This window comes from Nicotiana sylvestris, chromosome 3 (genome assembly GCF_000393655.2).
Source record: "Nicotiana sylvestris chromosome 3, ASM39365v2, whole genome shotgun sequence".
Classification (NCBI taxonomy): domain Eukaryota; kingdom Viridiplantae; phylum Streptophyta; class Magnoliopsida; order Solanales; family Solanaceae; genus Nicotiana; species Nicotiana sylvestris.
In genome coordinates, this window is record NC_091059.1 from 27625653 (window position 1) to 27647462 (window position 21810).

A 21810-nucleotide genomic window follows, 5' to 3' on the forward strand; every position below is an offset into this window, starting at 1 on the left:
AGCCCTAATTTAGGTAAGTGAAATTAATTAACAATTAGTCGATAGAGTTAAGGCAAACGGGCAGAAATAGTAAGATGATTGGTTAAATAATCAGAACTATAAGAGATTAGGCAGAAATACAGAAACATATAGTAAACAAAATAAATAAGGAAACCCTAATAGATACTCAGAGACGAAAACGTATAAAAGTTAAATATTTTGTAGAGAAATCCGTTGAAATCAAGACCCTAATTCTAGGATAAACCAAAATCAGTCAGGAATAATAATAATAATAATAGGGAAAGATCAGAAAATATCGAGGTGGAAGTACTGAAAATTTGAAGAAGAAATACTAAAATAAACATGAAATTGTTTCAGATCTGAGAAGATCTAAACAAATTTAACCAAAAATTAGCCAAGTTCATAAAATAAGCAGTGGTTGAACCAAATCTGGTTTGAACCGAAGATTTAAAACCCTAAAAATACGAAGATATTCGTACTCACAGGTATTAAAATGAACATAGACGGAAATAGTCAAGACATGAAAGATTTTGAACCAGATCTGGCTCGAGCTTGGCCAGATTTGCTTTGCCATGTTAGGAAGCAACTAAATAGGGTCGTAGACGAGTAACCATCGGTGAATAGAGATCGATAATGTAAGGGAATCCATGGCTGATTCCATTTTGGGTCAGAATCGGAGAAGATAACAAGTGATGGCGCTAGGGTTAGAGAGGGGTGAGAGATGAGAGTATATATGAGGGCGGCGGGTTTGAAAGAATGGGTAGGGTTAGGGTTTTTTTTATATATTAAAAGGGGTTGGTTGATTTAGGGCCGTTGATCTTCTGAGATCAATGGCCAGGATTAGATGTCTAGGTGGGGCGGATTTAATTAGATGGGTATTTGGGTTTGAGTTTGGGTTGGACGGGTATGGGTAATTGGGCTAGGCTAGATTTGAAATTGGGTATTTTCTAGGGGCTAGGTTTTAAATACCCAATTAATATAGTAAAATAATTTTATAAAATAATATATAAATGATAAAAATGTAATTTATACATGAAAATGCTTTAAAATACTTAATTAATATTATAAAATATGAAAAGTCATTTTCTATATGGATAATATAATTGTGCATATATATAGGCTATTGTTGCAAAAATATGCAATTCTAGCCTAAAAATGTAAATGTGATTATAAAAAATACAATTAAAATATTAAAGCATTATATGGGCATAAATGATGAATTTAAATGATTAAATCATCATAAAAATAATATGAAGAATAATTATTGTATATTTGTATAAATAAAAAATACAGAAATAAATTGACTTAAGGCCTGTAAAATTATAAAAAAATTATAAAAACACTTGTGCATGTTTGTAAATGCGTATACAATATTTTAAAAGTACGTATGCAGATTTAAATATATATATGAAGGAAAAATTAGGTATCAACAGACCTCACTTGCTTAAGTGTCATGGATATTTATCACCTCCTTTAGCATAAGAGGCTTGAGCATACTAACCTAAGTCAACTTAATAAACTAGTCTCTAAGAACTTGGTAAGAAGGATACCTAATATCAAGTTTAAGGAAGATAAAGTTTGTGAGATATGTGCAAGGGGAAAGCAAGTAAATCTTCCTTCAAAAGTAAGAAAGAGGTAAGTACTATCGGGTCGATAAAACTGGTCCATGTGGATCTGTGTGAACCAAATAGAACAATGAACAGAGATGGTATGAGATATGTTTTGATGCTAGTTGATGATCACTCTAGATTTACTTGGACTCTGTTTTTAACATCTAAAGATGAAACATTTGATATGTTCATTTCATTAGTTAGAAAAACTCAAAAATAACTAGGTAATCAACTTGTATCCATTAGGTTTGATCATGGTACTAAATTGAGAACGCTAAGTTTGCTAAATTTTATAATGAACATGGTATAAATCATAATTTTTTTGCCCCTAAAACTCCACAGTAAAATGGAATAGTTGAAAGAAAAAAATAGGACTTTAGAAAAAATGGTAAGAACCATATTAATTGTTAGTAGTTTGCCTCATAACATTTGGGCAGAAGTTGTAAATATTGCATGTTATACCATAAATAGTTGCATGACTAGACCTTTTGTTGAGAAAACTTACTATGAGTTACTTAAAGTGAGAAAATCCAATATATCTCATCTTAGGCCATTTGGTTGTAAATGCTTTGACCATAATAATGGAAGAATACCCTAAGTAAGTTTTATCCCAAAAGTGATAACAGAGTATTCTTGGGATATTCTTCACATAGTAAAGTATAAAATATACAATAAGAGAACTGGATCTTCTTTAAAGAATCTTTGTGATTTTGATATTTTTTTGTTACTTATTGAACCTAAAATTATTTTTGAGGCTTTGTTTGCCGGATTAGATTTGGTAAATGCAATGTAGGATGAACGCAATCAATTTAAAAGATATGAAGTTTGGAACCTTTCCCCCCATCAAGTCTTCTTGATGTATGACCCAAAGAGAATTGAGAAGGAAATAAAATGTCAAACGAAAGAGTGAGTCCAATCACTAATGTGGGAGGAGTCCGGAACCAAAGCGTGGTTCTTTTGAACTCAAGCGACGCAATTAAGTAAAAATAAAATGGGTACCGTTTTATATATAGCGCGATTATTCACCGCGATATACCTTAACTGCACGTTTGCCCGTTAAGGTATAACGTAATGAATAACCGCGCTATATTTGAACTCAAAATGGCGGGCTGTATAGCGCACATATAGGACGCGCTATAGTATAGCGCCCTATATACATGCGTTATACATACATAAAAAGCGGGCCTCCATCTTCCCCGACCAGAGATCCAGAACTCCCCCCAAACCCCATTCCAGCCTCACCCCCTCCCCCCTCCCCCTTACATTTTTAAAGCAAAAAAATCTGAGTGGATCCCACCCGTCCCATAAAAAGTGTATCTTCTCCGTATTGTAGCAAGCTAAAACCGGATTTAAGATGTTATCGCGTAGTGGTTTGTCGTTTCGGTCCCCAAATCATCAAATCTTCACCTTTTAAAAATTTTAAAATCGAGGTATTCCGACTTACTTTTTGGTAAAACTCATGTATAGAAAATACGTATTAGTTGCTTTTTACTGTAATCTATGTTTTTTCGTAATTATTTTGTGATTTAATTAATTTGTTATTATTTTATCTGAATTAGATTATTTATGTGCTAAAAAGTTAGTAAAATAGATAAACTATTATTTTATGAATAATTAATGTTATTATTTGTTATAAAAATATTTATTAGTTATTTTTTACTGTGGTATATATTTTTTCGTGATTGTTTTGTGATTAAATTAGTTTGTTATTTTTATCCGGATTAGATTATTTATGTGCTAAAAGATTAGTAAAATAGTTAAATTATTATTTTATGAGTAATTAATATTATTTAGAATTGTTGTACGTATATTAATATTTGACTTTATTATTTTTTAGTGACTTTAGTCTTATGTAATGCCCAAATTGTAATGTGGTGCCCATAATTGTAATATAGTGCCCTTTAGCGTAGTAAAATGTTGTGCCCTTTAGTGTAGTATCTTTGTAGTTATTGAAATTAATTATATAATTATCTGTTAATCCCAAAAATATCTGGGAAAAACAAAAATGATAATTCAAACACAAACTCTTTCCAATTTTAGTCAACAAATGTAAGAGAATAACATTAAAAATATTAATATTTGTCAAACTAAGTATTTTTATATGAATACTTATTAATTATATCATGTATAGTTATAAAAATTAATTATCTAATTCTATTATACCCAAAAATAGGTGAGTAAGAAACAAACATGTAAAATAATAAACTAACATATAAAATAAGAAACTAACATATAAAATAATAAACTAACATATAAAATAATAATATAGAAAATGTATCAACCTAAGTAATAATATAGCAAAAATATCGATTAAATATTAATATAAAAGATATCGCAATATATTTAAAGACGTTAAGCAATTAAATAGAAAAATACTTTAATTAATATTGTTCAATTTACAAACATCGTCATGGAGGTTCCCCCTATGCATCCCGGACCTGCATCTCGAGAGCTACTGTTGCTACAGGGCAACCATAGGTCTTCATACCTCTGGGATGGGAAGTGTATGTCCCAGACATTCCGCCCCAGACATATAGATGATATGTGGGAGTTCATTAGGGATCACCCACTCTATCCACGTATAGTTAGACGCCTTCGGGGTACGGGTTTCTAAAGGATCATAGAGATTGGCTGATTGCAGTTTGACTGGGCATTGATCACGACTATGATAGAGCGGTGGCGAATGGAGACGCACGCGTTTCATCTACCCGTCGGCAAAGCTATCATCACGCTTGAGGACGTAGAGGTTCTTTTCGGGCTGCCGGATGATGGATTACCTGTAACTTACCTGCATGCTCTTAGAGACTACAAGGGAGTGGATTACCTGCATATGTTGTAGTGGCTCACCGATTTCCAGCCAGCGGAGCCGACTGCATTCAGTAGGGCCAGTCGATTGTAGCTAACACCCGTCCGGCAGCATCTGGCAGCGATGGATGTGGAGATTACGAATGATTCAACGCCGGAGGATATCGACCGGCATACAAGATTGTTGTTGCTGCTGATATTTGATGGTGTACTCTTCCCGAAAACTTCAAAAAACCTAGTCAGTTTGAGATTTCTACATCATCTAGAATGGCTAGATGATTACCTTCTTACAGATTGGGTGCAGCTGTTCTAGGTTACCTGTATAGGCAGATATGTCGAGCATGCAAGGGTACCCAGAGAGACATTACCGGATTTTTACCGTTGCTGCAGGTGAAAGCATAGTCAATTCTTTTTATGATTATAACATATATAGTAAAACAATACCTTAAATTTTACGTCCATAATCTATATTAGGTTTGGGCCTGGGAGCGATTCCTACAGTTCCAGCCACCTCTACCACCGAGGCTCGATATCATCTCCCTTATTACAAGAATTTGTTGGATTTGCTTGAAGGCACACGGGTACGTATATACTTAAGTTTACTTGGCATGGATTTATATGTGTTGCATTTACTCACGATTCCTGTGTTTAATAAATAGTTCGTATATAGGCCATATAGCGACGCGCTCATAACTGGTTTGCCCGATTATTGCTCCCACGATCGAGCTATGTGGAGCTCTTCCGTCTTATTGACATGTCTCGATATTGTCGAGCATCATGCCACCGAGCAAGTACTTCGCCAATTTGGTCGACCGCAACTTGTACATATTCCGCCCACTTGGCTTAGGACACATTACTAGCGGGATGATCATTGCAGGGTTGTCTACACATACTTGGCCTGGCTAGAGGCCTAGATTGAGGTTTAGGACCAGAGGTATGACCTAATTCTGCCACACCTTCCACCTGAGTGTACGGATGGCGTGCATGAGTATATGGATTGTTATCGCAGTGTTACATGACTTCTCATCGGGAATCCCATTCAGCGTGCTGGTGGTCGGTACATTCCATACGCCGGGAGGCATGAGGCACTGGTATGTTATTTATTATACTTACTTATAACGTTACATTATCCTTCCATAATTAATATTTTACATGTTATGCAGGCTATTGGCTTACATCAGTTCTACTAGTTGGGACTGCAGATGTTGCAGTAAACCGGTGAGGGAGCGGCAACTTTGCACGTATTTGGCCATCGGGTTACTGACCTTGTTGTCGAGGTATTGAGACATGCCCGAGATTATGAGCTCTTAGGATACGATGTTGTTTATGTGCCGCTAGAGGAGTACGATCATGGGCCACCAGTGGAGCCTTAACGTGGTAGACGTGGCAGATATGACCAGAGCGGAAGGGGTGTCCCACGAGGTCGTGGTGGTCGGCGAGGACGGGGTCCCCAACAAGGGGGCGTTGAGGCACCCGTGGAGGATATTGGAGATTATCAGCCGGGTGAACACCCTGAACCACACAATGCTCCTCATAATATGTTGTCATTTAGCCTTCAGCTGTCGCCAGGGACTTCATAGGTGACCCCGTCAGCTCTATTATTGATCGTGGGCATGACTATTACGTGCCAGGAGTGGTATCAGTATTTTCCTGATCCCCAGAGCCATCGACGGTTGCTGATGATTGTCCGATATGAGAGGTGCATAGTGGGCAACGACTGAGTTATGGCTCATCACCGAGAGATGCTGAGGATCTTTCACATACTTCATCTACTCCAGTGAACCTCGATGTTCCGACAGAGCAGTGTGGCGCTACTCAAGCACATGTATGTTTGAATTATTATTATTTCAATTTGTTTTTATGTCATTGATTAGTCAGTAATATCTAAAGTGTTTTTATTTGTTTAAAGATTTCATCATGTCCCGTCATCGAGGCCGCATTGTGCGATACTGACATACCGGAGATGGATGATTTTTTTCAGGAGCCTGCTGAGACCATGGTATGACCATTAAAAAAATGTTGCTAATACGTACGTTAGTATTTTATATTTTATATATTAAAATATCTTATTATTCGGTAGGTTTTTGTTGGCCCAACGGCCGCTTCTACCGAGTCTGCCAGCCTTATTGACGATCATGTTGCAGCGCATCCTCCGATAAAGAGGCGACGTCATGAGGATGATCCTAATAGTGTAGCTGGGCGGGATGGGATGCGACTCAGGCCAGTCAATACTTTAAAGCATACAGGTTGTGGGACACATTGATATTTATTATTATTTGTATATATGACATTAAATATATAATATCAACATTATTTATGTTTTACATAATTTGCGCATGTATTTTTATTTCTCGGGTTATTTATCAGTTTAACACTAGAACACAAAAAAACAATAGCTTAACATAAATATAAATTCGTTACCAATTAAAGATAATACATGACACGTACAAGATAAAAATAAACACTACACTAAACGCATCCATGTGTTTGCTTAGTCACTATCACTCATTATTTTGTGCTTCAACCACTTAAATTTCTCTTCCAACCTATTTTTTTCTTCTTTTGCCTCTTTTAGTTTCTCCTTCACTGCCGCAAGTTATTCTTGTAGTTTCATGATCTGGAGTTTGTATTCACCGGTCAGATTCCAAATGTTTAGCAAACATAATTTGTAGTATTCCTGATTAATGGGTTCATCATATCATTCTTCAAAACCATATTGATTTTTGTCCTACTAATGGGAGAATAACACAAGACTTTTAATTAACATGTTATATAAAAAGTATTAACAAACATTTTTTTCCAAGAATAATAACTTACAACTTGTGTACACATCCAACGTCTGCGCCCCAGATTGCAATTTGACCAACATGACTTCAAAATTGCACGTTTGCCATAGTAAGACCTTGGTACGTAATTGCGTCCAGACATGTCATAATGATTAAAAATGAAAAATTAATGGAAAGTTTTTCTATTCGTTTCGTTACGACGCAAATAATAACTAAAATGTGCGAGGTTTTTATAAGCTTCTAAGAGTGATTTTAGGTTATAGAACGCATATTGGTGAGGCGCTATGTTTCGCATGATAATGATTCTTTAGGGTACAAGTGAGTCCAACTTTTTCAGGTCGACAGCTTTTTCAGATCAACAGCTTTTTCAGGTCGATATGACAACACATAAAAGTCCGTGCAACTTAGTTCTTCTTAAGTTGAACCAAGAGATTAGTATTCAAATACTATTTAAAGAACCATTACAACATTCATTTTAGAAATGCCGCTAACATTTAATAAGTAATTTAACAAGAGGCAAAAAGGCGAAGGCAGTTCAAAAGATCTACATGGAACACGTCAAATTACAATCGATCCTTACCTTGAAAAAAATATGCTAGGTTGCTATACAGATTTGGTCGATGATAAGTGGTATAGTGTTCTACGTCCCTTGGAAAACAAGCTTATCAATATACACACTGATCTCAAAGTTGCAGGGCACATTATTGAGGGCGAAGAACGAGCCTGACCGTATGTGAATTTGGGGCGAAAAATTTCAATGGTTTCCCCTTTATTCAAAATGATGTGATTATGAAGTGCTACGTCACTAACATGGGCTTGTTGTACCACAAGAACCGTCTGCAACCTTCTAAAGAACATACAAAGATGAACCAGAAGTGATTCGACATTTGATGAAGGAGATTCTAGAGATGAAAAAGACACTAGATGTTCATCATGCAATGAATAATCTTAACTACCTGGGAGGAACGGGGGATCAGTACTGGAATTTATTAGAAAATGAAAAATTGCATAGAGACAATGATTATCCTGTTTCTCAACAATTGTCGAGTGGGAGGGACTACCTAAGTTTCTACCATAGATGTTGGACGTAAGAGTCTCATATTGTTGTAGAAATCAAGCAAGTGGTCTTATTGATGATAGTGATGAAATATGAGAAATTTATGTCAACTAGAGCCTAAATTACGATGCCCTCGGTCCGGACGGGTGCGTACAAGATGCTGACGAAGAAGATGAAGACAGTGACAATAAAATAGTGTCAAACAGTGACGATAATGGCGAATGAAAATTATTACTTTCTTGGGGTATATGTTAAATTGTTCTATTAAATCTTTAATGTTAAATATCAACTAGATTTAACCCCACTGGAAACATAATTTTTTTATATAAATTTTGCAAACTGAACATTTACAGGCATTTAGTGCAACAAATTTACTGCAATAAAACACTTCGTTTATCCTTGATAATTGGGCACAATGGATGAACTTCCACCTGGAGCTGAATTACCACCGCTTCCCAAACTAGCTGAAGGATATTTGCGGCGGTCGTGTCCTTTTTAGGAACATATGCCACATTTACACGCATAAACGGTATCACCAACATCCATTTAGTTCTGTATTCGTGTTCTTTTTTGCACTTGCAGTTGATGCACATAATCCTTGTTACACACCATTTTAAATGGTTTCGGCAGCCAATAATGCTCAGCACCCACTGGCTGCAATTGTCCACTATAGGTATTTAAGTATGCAGCAATACTATATTATTTATCAACGTACCTTGTTGCCGTGAAATATGTATGTTGAAAGCACTTCATGGCATGTGAGCATGGCAAGTGATAGATTGACCATTTTTCACAGGAGCATAATCTTCTGGCTTCATTGACGGTGTGTGTATTATTCTCCCGGTTGTGATGCAGACCAGTATGAACTTCAAAAATATTTCGCTCGCTGCAATAGTGCAAAAATGAATGCCATTGTGCTCGCTTCCTATATTTCTCAAATCGCTTCATTAGTTGTTGCATAAATTCAATACCCCTTTCCATCAATGATGATGCACCTCTAGATCATTCAACAAACCTCTTTGTCATCTGCTTGAATGACATCCGCACCATGGTAGTGACAAGCAATCCACGTGCAGCCTTCAATAACCCATTGAAAAACTCTGATACATTTGTAGTCAGAATTTCCCATCTTTTACCACCATCCGCATGCAAAGTCCACTTGTCAAGCCCATGTCTTATCAACCAACGATACACTTCTTGGTCTTCCTGTCTGATCAATTCCATTTGGCTCCTGAATTTACACTCTTGGTGATCTGTTGTATCCATCCATATTAAATCATGTAAGGCCTTATTCAGATAAGCCCTCTGTAAGTTGGCCTTCAAGTGCCTAACACAGTAATGGTGGTAGGCATACGGTTCCTGCCATGCATGCAAATTCTGTATAGAACTTAAAATACCGCTAAGCCGATCAAATATTAGACAAATACATGAATGTTATCTGACAACGTGCTCCTTCAAGTGGTTCAAAAATAATATCCACATCTCTTGGCTTTCATTGGCACAAATAGCAAATGCTAGGGGAAATATGCTTTCATTAGCATTTACTTCAATGGCGACCAACAGTTTAATATCATGCTTTCCATAGACATGAGTGCCATCTATGGTTATTACCGGCCGACAATGCACAAAACTATCAATGGATGGTTTAAATGCCCAGAACAAAAATATGTGTTTTGTTTTTTCCGGACTCCACTCAAGCTTCCATTCAACAATAGTCCCGAGATTAAAGTGTAGCAATGCAGCGATGTTCCTGGGTAGAGAGGCAAAGGACTTATCCCAGTTACCATAAATAATTTCAAACGCACGTTTGCGTACGAGAAATACCTTTCTTATGGTAATGGTACACCCATATACTTGGTGGGTAGATGTTATACACTCTTTAATCTTGTACCTTATGAACGCTTCAATGTGTAGAATCAAGACAAGAGAAATCAAGTCAACATTTAAGTTAAAATGATTCCCACTGAATGTGTCCATTTCACAATTGTGGGTGCCAATGTATTTTCCCACAATCCACATATTTGTTTTCAACTTTCTCGCACCCAATTAAAACCTTGAAACCATCTACGACAAATAACCTTGTATACTTCCAGAGATGGCTCATGAACCACAATCTCACGACACTCTTTTATGCTATACATTTGCACCGCCCTGCTTAGGCGCGCTTTATTAGCAAAAAGCATGCCCTTTGACAGCACCGTTGCTCTAGATTCATCCCATATTATTGTCTGAATTTCATCAAGATCCCTTGTGAGGGCATCCATATCCGGCGTACTTGGAAACTGATCAAGGTACAGAATCTCCCATTAATGAAACGGCACATGGGAATCATACACTCTTGGTCTAACAGGAGATGGAGCATGCTCTCTCGTCAAATCAGGTTCATCATTCTCGTCCTCATCATCATCACCCTCATCAGAGAAGGGTGTGTCATCTCCACACTCATCACCATTATTGTTATAATCACTATCATCTTCTTGACTCTACGCATATGCCAGATCCCGATTAAATATGTCGTCTTCGGCAATTGAGTATAGGTCGGGACCTTCAAGTTGCTCGTTTTCACTGCACAACCAATAAAATAATGAGTTTCTCAAATTCATCCAAATATTACATATAAACTTTATCACTTCACTTACAAATCATAACGCGTTGATATCCCATGATGCACATTATCCTGTTGATGATGACTCCCGGATGGACCACCATGATCCAACACACCAAAATTAGGCATATTCCAACTATCTGTTGGTTCATAACTTGTAAAATTCATATCTGGCCGATACCCCCTGTGAAATATATAAGTGTTAATATAAATTCAATACATAAAAATAAACATCGTAACACAAAGAAAAATTAAAGTTTATCACTCGGCTTGTGGATTATGATAAACTTGGGGAGCAATTATATCGTCGCTCCTCATTCGCCCGTAGAAATAAGTTTAGATCTGGACGAACTCTTTCACCCAGAACCTGTTCAGATAAAACTACTCTAAAATAACAACCCGATGATTGAGGGATATTCCTACTTTGTGGAACCTCATTATTGAGAACGTCTTCGGCCTTGACGTACATTTCCAACATTTTTAGCATAAGAAGTTTCCGGTGTTCATCCGGAGTCCTCAAAATATCTGTCAGAGTTTCATCCTCTTCGATGTTAAACTCAACATAACAAGCAACTCCTTGCGGAGTAACAGAATACGACTATCTTCCGGTTACTTTAATATTCACCGAATGTTTGCTCACACTCATCCTTTTACATAACAACGATATCAATCTATCGTACTCCATTGTAAGTTACAACTTAACATGACAATGTAAAGAACAACTATAGCGTACTGAGTTATTCTCTATAGCAACCTCACCCCCCCCCAAAAATATAATGAAACCCTAATTTTTTGCTCTTCGGACATTATGCCAAAATGCAAAATAACTTAAAGAACAAATATTTAAGAAGACCGGAAGGATACTGAATGAATTTTTATCAAATTCTGAAACTCCTTAAATAAGAAAAAACCAGTCCGGGAGGTAAAATAATTGAGGTGTAGTGCATGCATAATAGACGCTATATATTTAGCGCGTATTTTGCATGCACTATACCCATATGAATTATTGGTGGGTTAGTGCAAATGAATTATTGGTGGGGCAAGACATTTTATATATAGCGTGGTTATTCACCGCGGTATACCTTAACGGATGTCGTTAAGGTATAGCATGGTGAATAACCGTGCTATATATAAAATAGTACCCAGTTTGTTTTTTTGTTTACCTATTTTGGTCGTTTGAGTCCAAAAGAACCCCACTTTGGTTCTGGACTCCTAAGTGGGAGGTAAATATAATTGTTCAAACTAGATGGGGGTCTTTTAACTATCATAAACAAGAGGGTGGATACAATAAATACGCAATTTCTCGGTTTGCCCCTCAACGCATTCCTCGGTTTGCGAGACAGAAACTGGATATTATTAGAGCCTAATTTGCGATAATAGGATAAAAAGGAAATAAAAAAGAATCAAGAAAAGGAAAAAGAAAGTGTTGATCAGAAAAAATACCTTTAGCCTCTTTTCTCTGTTGTATCTTTCAGGTAGGTATCTATCTGATCTCACCATTAAATTTCCACTAGACCCTGAATCTGAAGCCGAAAAAATCAATTGAAGTAGTTGCTGTAAGGTAAAAAGCTAAAGGGGTTTTAATCTTTAATCATTTTTCTCATTCTATTCCTTTGAAATTTGTTATATTTCCTTAGTCTATCAGTTTTTGGCTTTTGTGATGCTTCTTCTGATGACCCTTTTGAGCTGAAAATGACTCAATTTTCAAGAATTGAGGAATCCACTTGAAAAAGTATTAAAGATAAGTGTTTTTACGATACCCGCAATGCTAATTTTCAAGACTCCTCCCTGATTAAAGTGGAAACACAAGAAAACTAAGGATGGGTGCTGTATTTGTAGCTCTTTTAAAGTTGGGAGCTTTTTGGGTACTTTCAAATATTTGTTTCTTAAATCCATTTTCCGTGAATTGTTCGTTGGATTGTTAATTTGTTTGTTTGTTTTTTTTTTTTTTGTGTGTATGTGTGTCTTGTGCCTTCAATGTGACCTTAGTCATTTAAATTTCTGAATAGGGAATTTATTTGGTCAGGACCTTACAGTGTTTTGAGTGTTAAATGGCAGCTTAGTGCACTAAGCTCCCGTTGTGCGCGAGATCATGGGAATGGCCAGATCACATTTGGTCTAGTGGAATGGCCGGATCCCATTTTACTGTGCACAACCTTACCTTGCTTATCTGCAAGGGCTGTTTTCACTTTCCACAGCTTGAATATGTGACCTCCTAGTCATACGGCAGTAACTCTTACAAAGTTTGGTTTATTACATGGATAGAGATGGATTAATCAATGTCTATGGACTTTTCGGGGTCATTTGGTTCAGTTCTGGGATATCCCAATTTGATTATAGTTTTGGGATATCCCATGGGATTATAATTTTGGAATATCCCATTGGATTATCTATCCCACCTCCTATACGGGATAGCTAATTGCACCATTTTGGTATAAAATTTATGCTAGTATATACCCACAATCAAACATGGGATAACTATATTCCCAAAGTTTATACCGGGATTAATATCCTTATCCTGGTAACCAAATGACCCCTCGGGATAATGCTACTATGCGTGCTCCAATATATGTTAAGGAAAATAATTTACAGTTACCGTTTAAAAAAAAAGTCAAGGAAGATACTTGAAAAACATCATTGCCATGAGTTCCATGCACGCACAACTGCGAATTTTGTCAATGATCTTTTAAACTGCCATTTTCCCCAACTGATGTTTTGGGAAAGGTAGAACTTAGAAGCATTGGCAAAATACACGGCTCCTCTTTTGGAAAGGGAAATAGATGGGATTTCACAAGGTTATTTGAAAGTGACATTAGGTGAATGAGGAGAGATTTATTGCTTTCTAAATTGTATACCATTGGCACTGCTTATGTATTTAAGCACTGTGCCAATTGGTAGTCCGATACTATATTTTCTTGCCTTTTAAAATTTTCTAACATGGTATTGGATCTAAATAGTGTCAATACCAGATGGCTCTGCTAAGGTAGTAGAGCTTTTACTTTGTTGCTATTGCTAAGTATATATAATGGGAAAACAGAATAAGTGAAAATGAGTTTCAGTCAGAATTCTTCTCTTAATTCATTAAATCTTCATTGTGCAAAGTATTCATTTACTGCCTTATGGTCAAACTGCTGGATTACCTACTTCGCTATAGGGCTAATTCTTGTTCTTCAGACCAGTTGGTTTGAGACGGGAAGAAGTGGCATGCCAATTGTTCTTTGTTTGGTAAACCTGTGTTATTTGTGGAAAAGGTGTGGATAACTTTGTGAGCCTTTTACAGGTTATTCCATCAAGATGAAACCTGTTTGCCCTTTTGTTAGAGCTTCCAGACCTGATGACACTTCTATTAAGAAGCCTGGTGAAAATCAAAATAAACAGCCGGCTAGCCAGGAGAGCAAGCCTAAGCAAGAGTCTGGGGAATCTGCAATTGTGTCACCCAAATGCCCCTTTGGATATGGCCAGGAGACCAAGCCTAAAGAAGCGTCTGGAGAATCTGCAGTTGCGTCACCTCAATGCCCCTTTGGATATGGCCAAGAGAACAAGGCTAAACAAGAGTCTGGAGAATCTGCAACTGTGTCACCTAAATGCCCCTTTGGATATGATTCTCAAGCATTTAAGCTGGGTCCTTTTAGCTGCATGATTTGTCAGGCACTTCTTTATGATTGCAGCAGATGTGTGCCCTGTTCTCATGTATTCTGCAAGTAAGTGAAAATTGAGACCTCTTACTATCTTTCTACTTCCATGCATGCATGTTGTTTCCCTCTTTAAAATCAAGAAAGGGAAATTTTTTTATCTGGTCACTTTTCAATACTGCCGCTTGATGGTTATTGTTTGGTAAAACAGAGCATGTCTCTCGCGCTTTAAGGACTGTCCTTTATGTGGTGCTGATATCGAAAAGATAGAGAGTGATATGAATCTTCAGAATGTTGTTGATCGCTTTATTGAAGGGCATGCGAGGATTAAGAGGTCTCAGGTTAATGATGACGAAAAAGAAGCAGAAGAGAGAAAAACTGTTATGTACGAGGATGTATCACTAGAACGGGGAGCTTTCCTGGTGCAACAAGCCATGCGGGTAACTTTTAAATATCTTGTCATTCTCTAGAGTGAAATAGCTTGACATTTCTTCACCAGTTACTAAGCTGATATTATCCCGTTGTTTCTCTTTCTTACAAGCTCTGACGTTTAGCTAGTGAATTGTTTCACCACTTCGGGTAACTGTTGGCTTTTTAACCTGCAGGCTTTTCGTGCCAATAATATCGACAGTGCAAAATCAAGACTTACTATGTGCGCAGATGATATTCGAGGACAGCTAGAAAGGCTGGGAAATACATCCGAGTTGTGCTCACAGCTTGGAGTGGTCCTTGGTATGCTTGGTGATTGCTGGTGTGTCCTTATCCTCGTTATCAACTTTACCCTTTCTTTGGTCATTTAACAAGATCTTCTAGTGATCATGGGTAGCAAAGCTTTAACCGATCTTTAGAAGTTTTGCACTTTAAAAAGAAAAATAACTTGAGTTGTACTGCAGTCGAGCAACAGGGGATGCTGCATCTGCTGTCATTTACTTTGAAGAGAGTGTCAATTTCCTTGTGAAAGTGCCCAAAGATGATTTAGAGGTAATTGTCGTGAATTGATGTGTACTTCTATCTGTATATGTAATCTGAGCTCTCTAACTCTAAAGCATGATGATATATCACATACCTCCTCATACATGACTGTTTTCCTTAATTCCTTGCGGATGTTTGCAGATCACACATACTCTTTCTGTTTCGCTTAATAAAATTGGAGATCTTAAGTACTATGATGATGATTTAGAAGCTGCAAGATCACATTACATTAAGGCGTTGGATGTTCGCCGCAATGCCATCAAACAACAGTCTGCACCATCTCAGGTTAGCAAAACCTTTTGTTTTGATGAGCACAGCCGAACAATAATGTGATTTTGGAAGTGTATTTATTTGTCAAAGAACCTGTATGACGTGGGATATCACAAATAATCATATTATGCCCCACAAAATGTGGCATCTTTAGACATCAGAAGTTTCTTTAGGCATCTTTTCAATTCCTTATATCTAGTGGTCTTCCTGTTGAAGTATTGAACAACCCCATCTCTTTCTGCACATATATTTGGTCGTTGAGCTGTTACCGGCTGAAGGTTTCTGGTACCGAGAGGGGAATGACCACGATATGTCTTTTCTGTTTCTTTTTTTCTTTATTTATTTTAAAGGTTAAAAGGGGAAATAACTGTAAATTGTGAGGTTGCTGTTCGAGCTAAGTATGAGCTATTGCTGTCTGAAGTCTGGGGAGTGTGGGGTTGATGATACATTTTTGTTTTTTTGAGCAGAAGGGCAAGATGGTTGCCCAGATCTGAAATTCATGTGAAAACTCTGCATGAGCTCTGTGTGGCTCAGACCCTGCTGGTGCTGGTGGTAGATGTACTACCCAATAAATCATCTCTGATTGTTGTCTCATTTGGAGACATGCAGTTTGACCTTGATAACACGGCTCTTTCTTTGCCAGAGGACCTTAAAGAACTTCAGTTATCATTTATGAGTAAAAGAACTTCATTTATGTGCTCTCTTGCAGGTGGCAATTGAGGATAATTATATCTGGATAACATGGTTTTGCTACTGTTAAATGAAGTTTCATGCATTTGATATTGATTGGGACTAGTCAAGTATTAGTAGCAGCACTAAGAACAACAAATCTCGCACTTATCATTCACCGATGAGTATATGATCCGACTAGAAAGCCTTAGCAGACATGAATCTGATATAAATATAATTATAATAACTAAATGTTCACCTGAATTAGTTGGCATTTTCTATACGAACTCATAGGTCCCATTACGTTTTTTTATTAGCCAAGTCCGCATTGACTCCGAGAGGTTGCAGGTCTTTTAGGTAACTTCCATTAGGAGAAGAAAACGTAGGGAATGGGAGGTTGCACCGCTAGTTCTTATGTGGGTATTATGGAGAGAGAAATAGGAGAACAGTTGATGAGGTTGAAAACGATTTTGTACATTTGAGGAATAGCCTTTTGTCTTTAATTGCTTTTTGGTGCACCCTTAAGATTCTATGGAGCGGTGCATTTCGACATAACCATCTCGATGATCTTCTCTTGCTTTTTCCCCTGTTTGTGTTATTTAGGATCTCTGGATATGATCATTTATAGTCATTCAATACCGCTCATCCATCTTAATATCCCCATTTTTGCGAAACTCATTATGTAGATATGTTTGTCTTTAGCAACCCAACAATTAGCTCCAACAATTTCCCATTTTTGGAAATTTGAGTTTTATATAGTTATCGCAATTCTGTTTTATGTCACTTCACCATCTTTCTTCTTATGGAAGCTAAACTTGCAATTCATATATTCTATCCTACCTTTATCATCGTGAAAAGTTTACTGTCTAGAGTACTTCATAATTCCTGCTATTCATTGACTTCCTCAGTAGTTTCGTCAATTAATAAAATACATCTACAAATAACTACCTGTTAGCTCATCTGTAACTAAAGTAAGCAAACACATGCTCAAAGTAGGTTTTAGGTGATTGGACTGTGATTGCAAAGGATATTTCTTACAGTTAAGTTGAATAAATACTCTTCATCAACCCAAAGAAAAGGTTGAATAAATGATATAATGCTCTTAGTAGGTTGAGATACAAAAGTGAAGTCCTAAATTGATCTTGGCTGATTGCCTCTAATAGGGGAGAATGAAGTGTCTAATTGTCATATGTATCATATGGTGTTTTGAGAAAGGGTGATGTATGGAGAATATCAATTTTTTTAGTCGGAAGCTTCTCATATGATACGGTAAAGAAAACAGTTAACTGATTTCTTAATTGCTGCATTTGAGGGAGGCAAGAAAACATAGTTTGGCAGGTCTTCTGAATCTTGTGATGAGATATATGTCTAGAGATTATCTAAAGATCTTCATTCATGATGTTGGGAAAGCTGAAATAAAAGAGCTGTCGTTTGTACAAAGCTGTTTTTGTCTCCTTGAGAAAATTGTACTCAGATTATCTCTTTACTGTTCTCTATAATGGATGAGAAAGACACAAAATGGTGACACCTTAATTGATCTTATGGGGACCATCTAAGTGAAATGATCTGATTTACATAGTCATCTATTGGTTGACATGGGCAGGTAAATAGGCCAAAAAAGGTTTAATTTAACTAATGAAAAAGAAAACTATGAGTCAGCATATCCTCTCTTTGGTTCCTATTAGAACGCAAACTATTCAGAATTGTTTTCGGTAACTGCCTTGATATGATCTTGTATCATTAACTTTTGTCTAGAGAGCGTTCTTGTGCTACATGAGAACCAAGATAGAGCCATACTTTATCTAAAAAATAATCAAGATTCCACTATGATAGCCGGGGAACCGAGATAGAGCCATTAGCTAGAAAGCATGGAAACCGATTAGCTAGAAAGCATGGAAACCTACTTTTGGGCTGCACGTTTCCATCCAAATATGGACACCAATCAAACACTACTGGGACATGCTTAAGATATATTAAATATTATGAATTTGATAAATCTTGTAATCCATCTAGGATGTATCACTGTATCAAAAACACAAGTTATAAATACCATACAGATATCCTAAATCAATCAACCGTATCCTTGAATAACTGAAACAGATAAAACAGGAATCTATATATGCCTTTATTCCAGAGCGCCTAATTGATATTGAACGGGAGGAAGCAATTCCTGATCCCTGTGCTAGTGCTACGAATTACAAGTAAATTCTCCTTAGGTTTTTAAACCCACCAATGAAACTTGGAATGATCCTTTTCATGCTATTTCAGCAAGATGTCACGAGTTCGAGTCCTATCTTATGACTAAGTCTGGTGTTTAAGTGGAGAAGGTTAGAGGGACAAGCAATTATCCACAGAGTTTCGAAGCTGGTTTTGTCGGTTTTCAAATATAAATTCTTTAACAGCAAAGATTCTGGACTTGTTGAGTTTAATTTGCTCCTCATAGGCCATTGAAACCCATGTTGAGAACCCTCCATTTCCACTAGCCCTTTAACTCAGATTGTAACTTTTATGGACCCAACAAGTTAATTCCTTTCTAGAACCAGAATTCAGCTTTCTCCACAAGGAAGTTTAACAGCCATTTTATTACACTAATAGAACCCTATGTTCAATCAGGCTTTTACAGCAGCATTTCGGCTATATGGATTTCCCATTCTTTAGTTTCTTTGTCTGACATTTGGCTTTGATCATACGGGATCTGCTTAAGTTCTTTAAAATCACTTCTATTCCTTAATAACTTTCATCCGCTTTTCAATAAGAACTCTCTGTTTGACTCTGGCTACAATTGTTGATTCGGTGATGTGTTGGTTAAAAAGGAATAAAAAGAAATGGAAGAGAAGAAGAGCGAGAATACGGAAAATTAGATAAAAATGGAGAATATAATCGGGCGGTCTCAGAGAAATTTTATACTGCAAGGGTATCTGATTTGACATGTTTGCCCTACTCTCAATATAAGGGTCTACGAAGCGCTTTAATGTTCAGCATACTTAATTCTTCTGGCATGCTTGTGCTGGAAAAAGTTCTACTTTGCCATCCTTTGTGAGGGGTAAATGATCTTTATGTTGAATAGGACAGGTTTTGGCAGAGTTCTCTCTCTTCTTTAAAATTTAGCTTAAATTTAGGAAAATTCGGTACTTTTTATGTGCAAAAACAAGAGATGCTGATTTTCTTGCAGACTTAATTCCCTTTTTTCTTTGGTCAACAATCTTGCTTCACTTAATTCTCTTTCATAATTTCATACCACAGATCATCGATGTAGCTACTTCCCTTGCAAAAGTTGCTGATGTTGACCGGAATCTTGGGAATGAGGATGCAGCAATCGATGGATTTGAAGAAGCCATAAAAATGTTACAGTCGTTAGAACTAAATCCTGAAGAAGCTAGCCTTGAACAAAGGGTATTACTCATTTCTTCTTCATTTAATCCTTTTCGCGTTCGCTTTGAATATAGTCAGCGAAATGATTGTGCCGTTTCTCTGCTTGCTTGCAGCGGCTATCGGTCCTCCAGTTCCTGAACAGCCAGATGGAAAATAAACAGCCTGTTTCAAGTGCCTGAATGAAGTCTTTTTCCAATATAGCATGAAGGATACTTTGCTTGTTAACTTTCCTGCTGGTTTGAAGTCTATATATATTGCAACTTTAGTTTAGAGGCAATCTCAGATACATTTTATCAGTGTGTAAATGCATCTTAAGTGATAAGTTCTGACAGATCCCCAACTGCTATACCAGTGGCAAGTCAATTACAGATAACTGTCGTTTTCTCTTCTTTCTTTTTTTAAAATAAAATTTTTGGAGCAAATATTGATTCTTAAGATGGATTAAAAGTTTTGTAGGATTCAATTGTTTTAACAGAGATACTTTTTGTATTGATTCAATTATTTCTTAGATTTTTCAGATTGTAGTTATTATTTTTCACAATTTACATTAAAATCTCTATTACTCATATTAAGAACTCATTTACAAGGGTGAAATTAAAAAATAGTAGGATTTACAACTGGTCGTTCAAAAATAGCTCAATTTTAAAAGTAATTGAAATTTAGCCATTTTTCATGTAAAGATAAATTTGAGCGAAAACACTGTTCAAAACCCGGAAAATGCACCAGTATATTATGCTGAAGTTCCAGCATAAGTATACTTGAATTCCAGCATATTATACTGGAATTCCAGGATAAGTATGCTGGAATTTCAGCATAATATGATAGAGTTTCAGCAAGTATATCGGTCCAACATAATATACTGGAGTTTGGAGCACCGGTGCTCCAGTCTCCAGTATATTATACTGGAGCCAGCAAAGTATACCGATCCAGCATAATATGCTGGAGTTCATACACAGGTACACCGAACTCCAGTATATTATGCTGGACCGATCCCTGTTGCAACAAAATAGTGGCTATTTTTCATTGACTTGGTAAACGCGGGTTATTTTTGAATGACCAATCCAAAAATTGGTTATACCTTGCTATTTTTACCCTTTACAAAGGTAGAACCATCTACTGATGCTCATTTCAACTAGTTTTACCTTTTCATATTACTCAAACTACAAGTAATAGAAGTAGCAATGTGAACCAATTGTTAAGAAAATGGGTAATGCCCGTGGTAACCTTTGTAATCATTTTATGTAAAAGGTAAAATTACAAATAAGTTGTGCATTAGAAATGGAAACGAATTAATTAATTAAGAAAATTCAAAAAAAAAAGAGAAATAAAATACGAAAATATATATTGTTTGAAACAAAAACTGAAAATAGAATATAAGAAGAAAGCAGGCAAAGTATAGAAAAACAACAAAGACAATACAATAGAATAGACTTTAGATTGTAAATCAGTTTTCTTTTTCTTTTATAAAACAAATAAGTTTTCTTTAGATTGTAAAATTTCAAAAGAAGAGGAAAAAGGTGTTTAGCAATGGATGATTACTCAATATTTATCCAAATATTTTGCAATTACCAATGTACATTTTACTAAATCTAGTCAGAGAGAATGGGTGCTTCAGCACCCACAACTATCCATCTATATATATATATCAATAATGTCTTTGGTGCCCGTATGTGGTCATATACAATCCTCGTTTCATTAGATTTCTCGTCTATTTTTTCGTTAAAATAATCGACTAGGGATGCATTATTTTGATCATATTTAGCAATTCGTTTACCTGTAAATTACTTCATTATTTTTTTTATTACTCCTCCAACACGGACCCTTTCTTATGTTGCAATAGTTGGTAGTTGATGTTAAGGAATTAATAAAAAGAAATAGAAAATTATCCATTTCCTAAATCTAGCTGAACATTGTCTCGTTCCGCAATTGCCACATTTGTGTGGGAAAAGGTTAGTATATTTAGTTTTAGGATTCTGATTTCACAAAAAGTAAGTCAAGAAAAGAGTAAAATATTTATTATTAGGTAAACAAA

At 36.4% G+C, this 21810-nt stretch overlaps 1 protein-coding gene across 3 annotated transcripts; it reads left to right on the plus strand.

The window, feature by feature from the left end:
- The first annotated feature begins 12180 nt into the window (after positions 1-12180).
- On the plus strand, positions 12181-20151 carry LOC104216841 (protein NCA1). Of its 3 annotated transcripts, none has more exons than XM_009766976.2 (8): positions 12181-12424; positions 14144-14564; positions 14707-14935; positions 15101-15246; positions 15389-15476; positions 15609-15752; positions 19650-19799; positions 19892-20151. In XM_009766976.2, the coding sequence occupies exons 2-8, from the start codon at positions 14158-14160 to the stop codon at positions 19955-19957; spliced, it is 1230 nt and encodes a 409-aa protein (XP_009765278.1). In that variant the 5' UTR covers positions 12181-12424; positions 14144-14157; the 3' UTR covers positions 19958-20151. The 3 variants fall into 3 exon arrangements, with proteins under 3 accessions (XP_009765278.1, XP_009765279.1, XP_009765280.1); XM_009766977.2 differs by having other exon boundaries at positions 12243-12338; XM_009766978.2 differs by having other exon boundaries at positions 12422-12728.
- Positions 20152-21810: the final 1659 nt, after the last annotated feature.

What these genes read in the sequence shown, in the direction of transcription:
- LOC104216841 (XM_009766976.2), top strand. Translation starts at nt 14,158, where the DNA reads ATGAAACCTGTTTGCCCTTTTGTTAGAGCTTCCAGACCTGATGACACT. An exon ending in GGTATGCTTGGTGATTGCTG is followed by an intron (nt 15,247 to 15,388) that starts GTGTGTCCTTAT and finishes GTTGTACTGCAG; the next exon opens with TCGAGCAACAGGGGATGCTG. An exon ending in TGCCCAAAGATGATTTAGAG is followed by an intron (nt 15,477 to 15,608) that starts GTAATTGTCGTG and finishes GGATGTTTGCAG; the next exon opens with ATCACACATACTCTTTCTGT.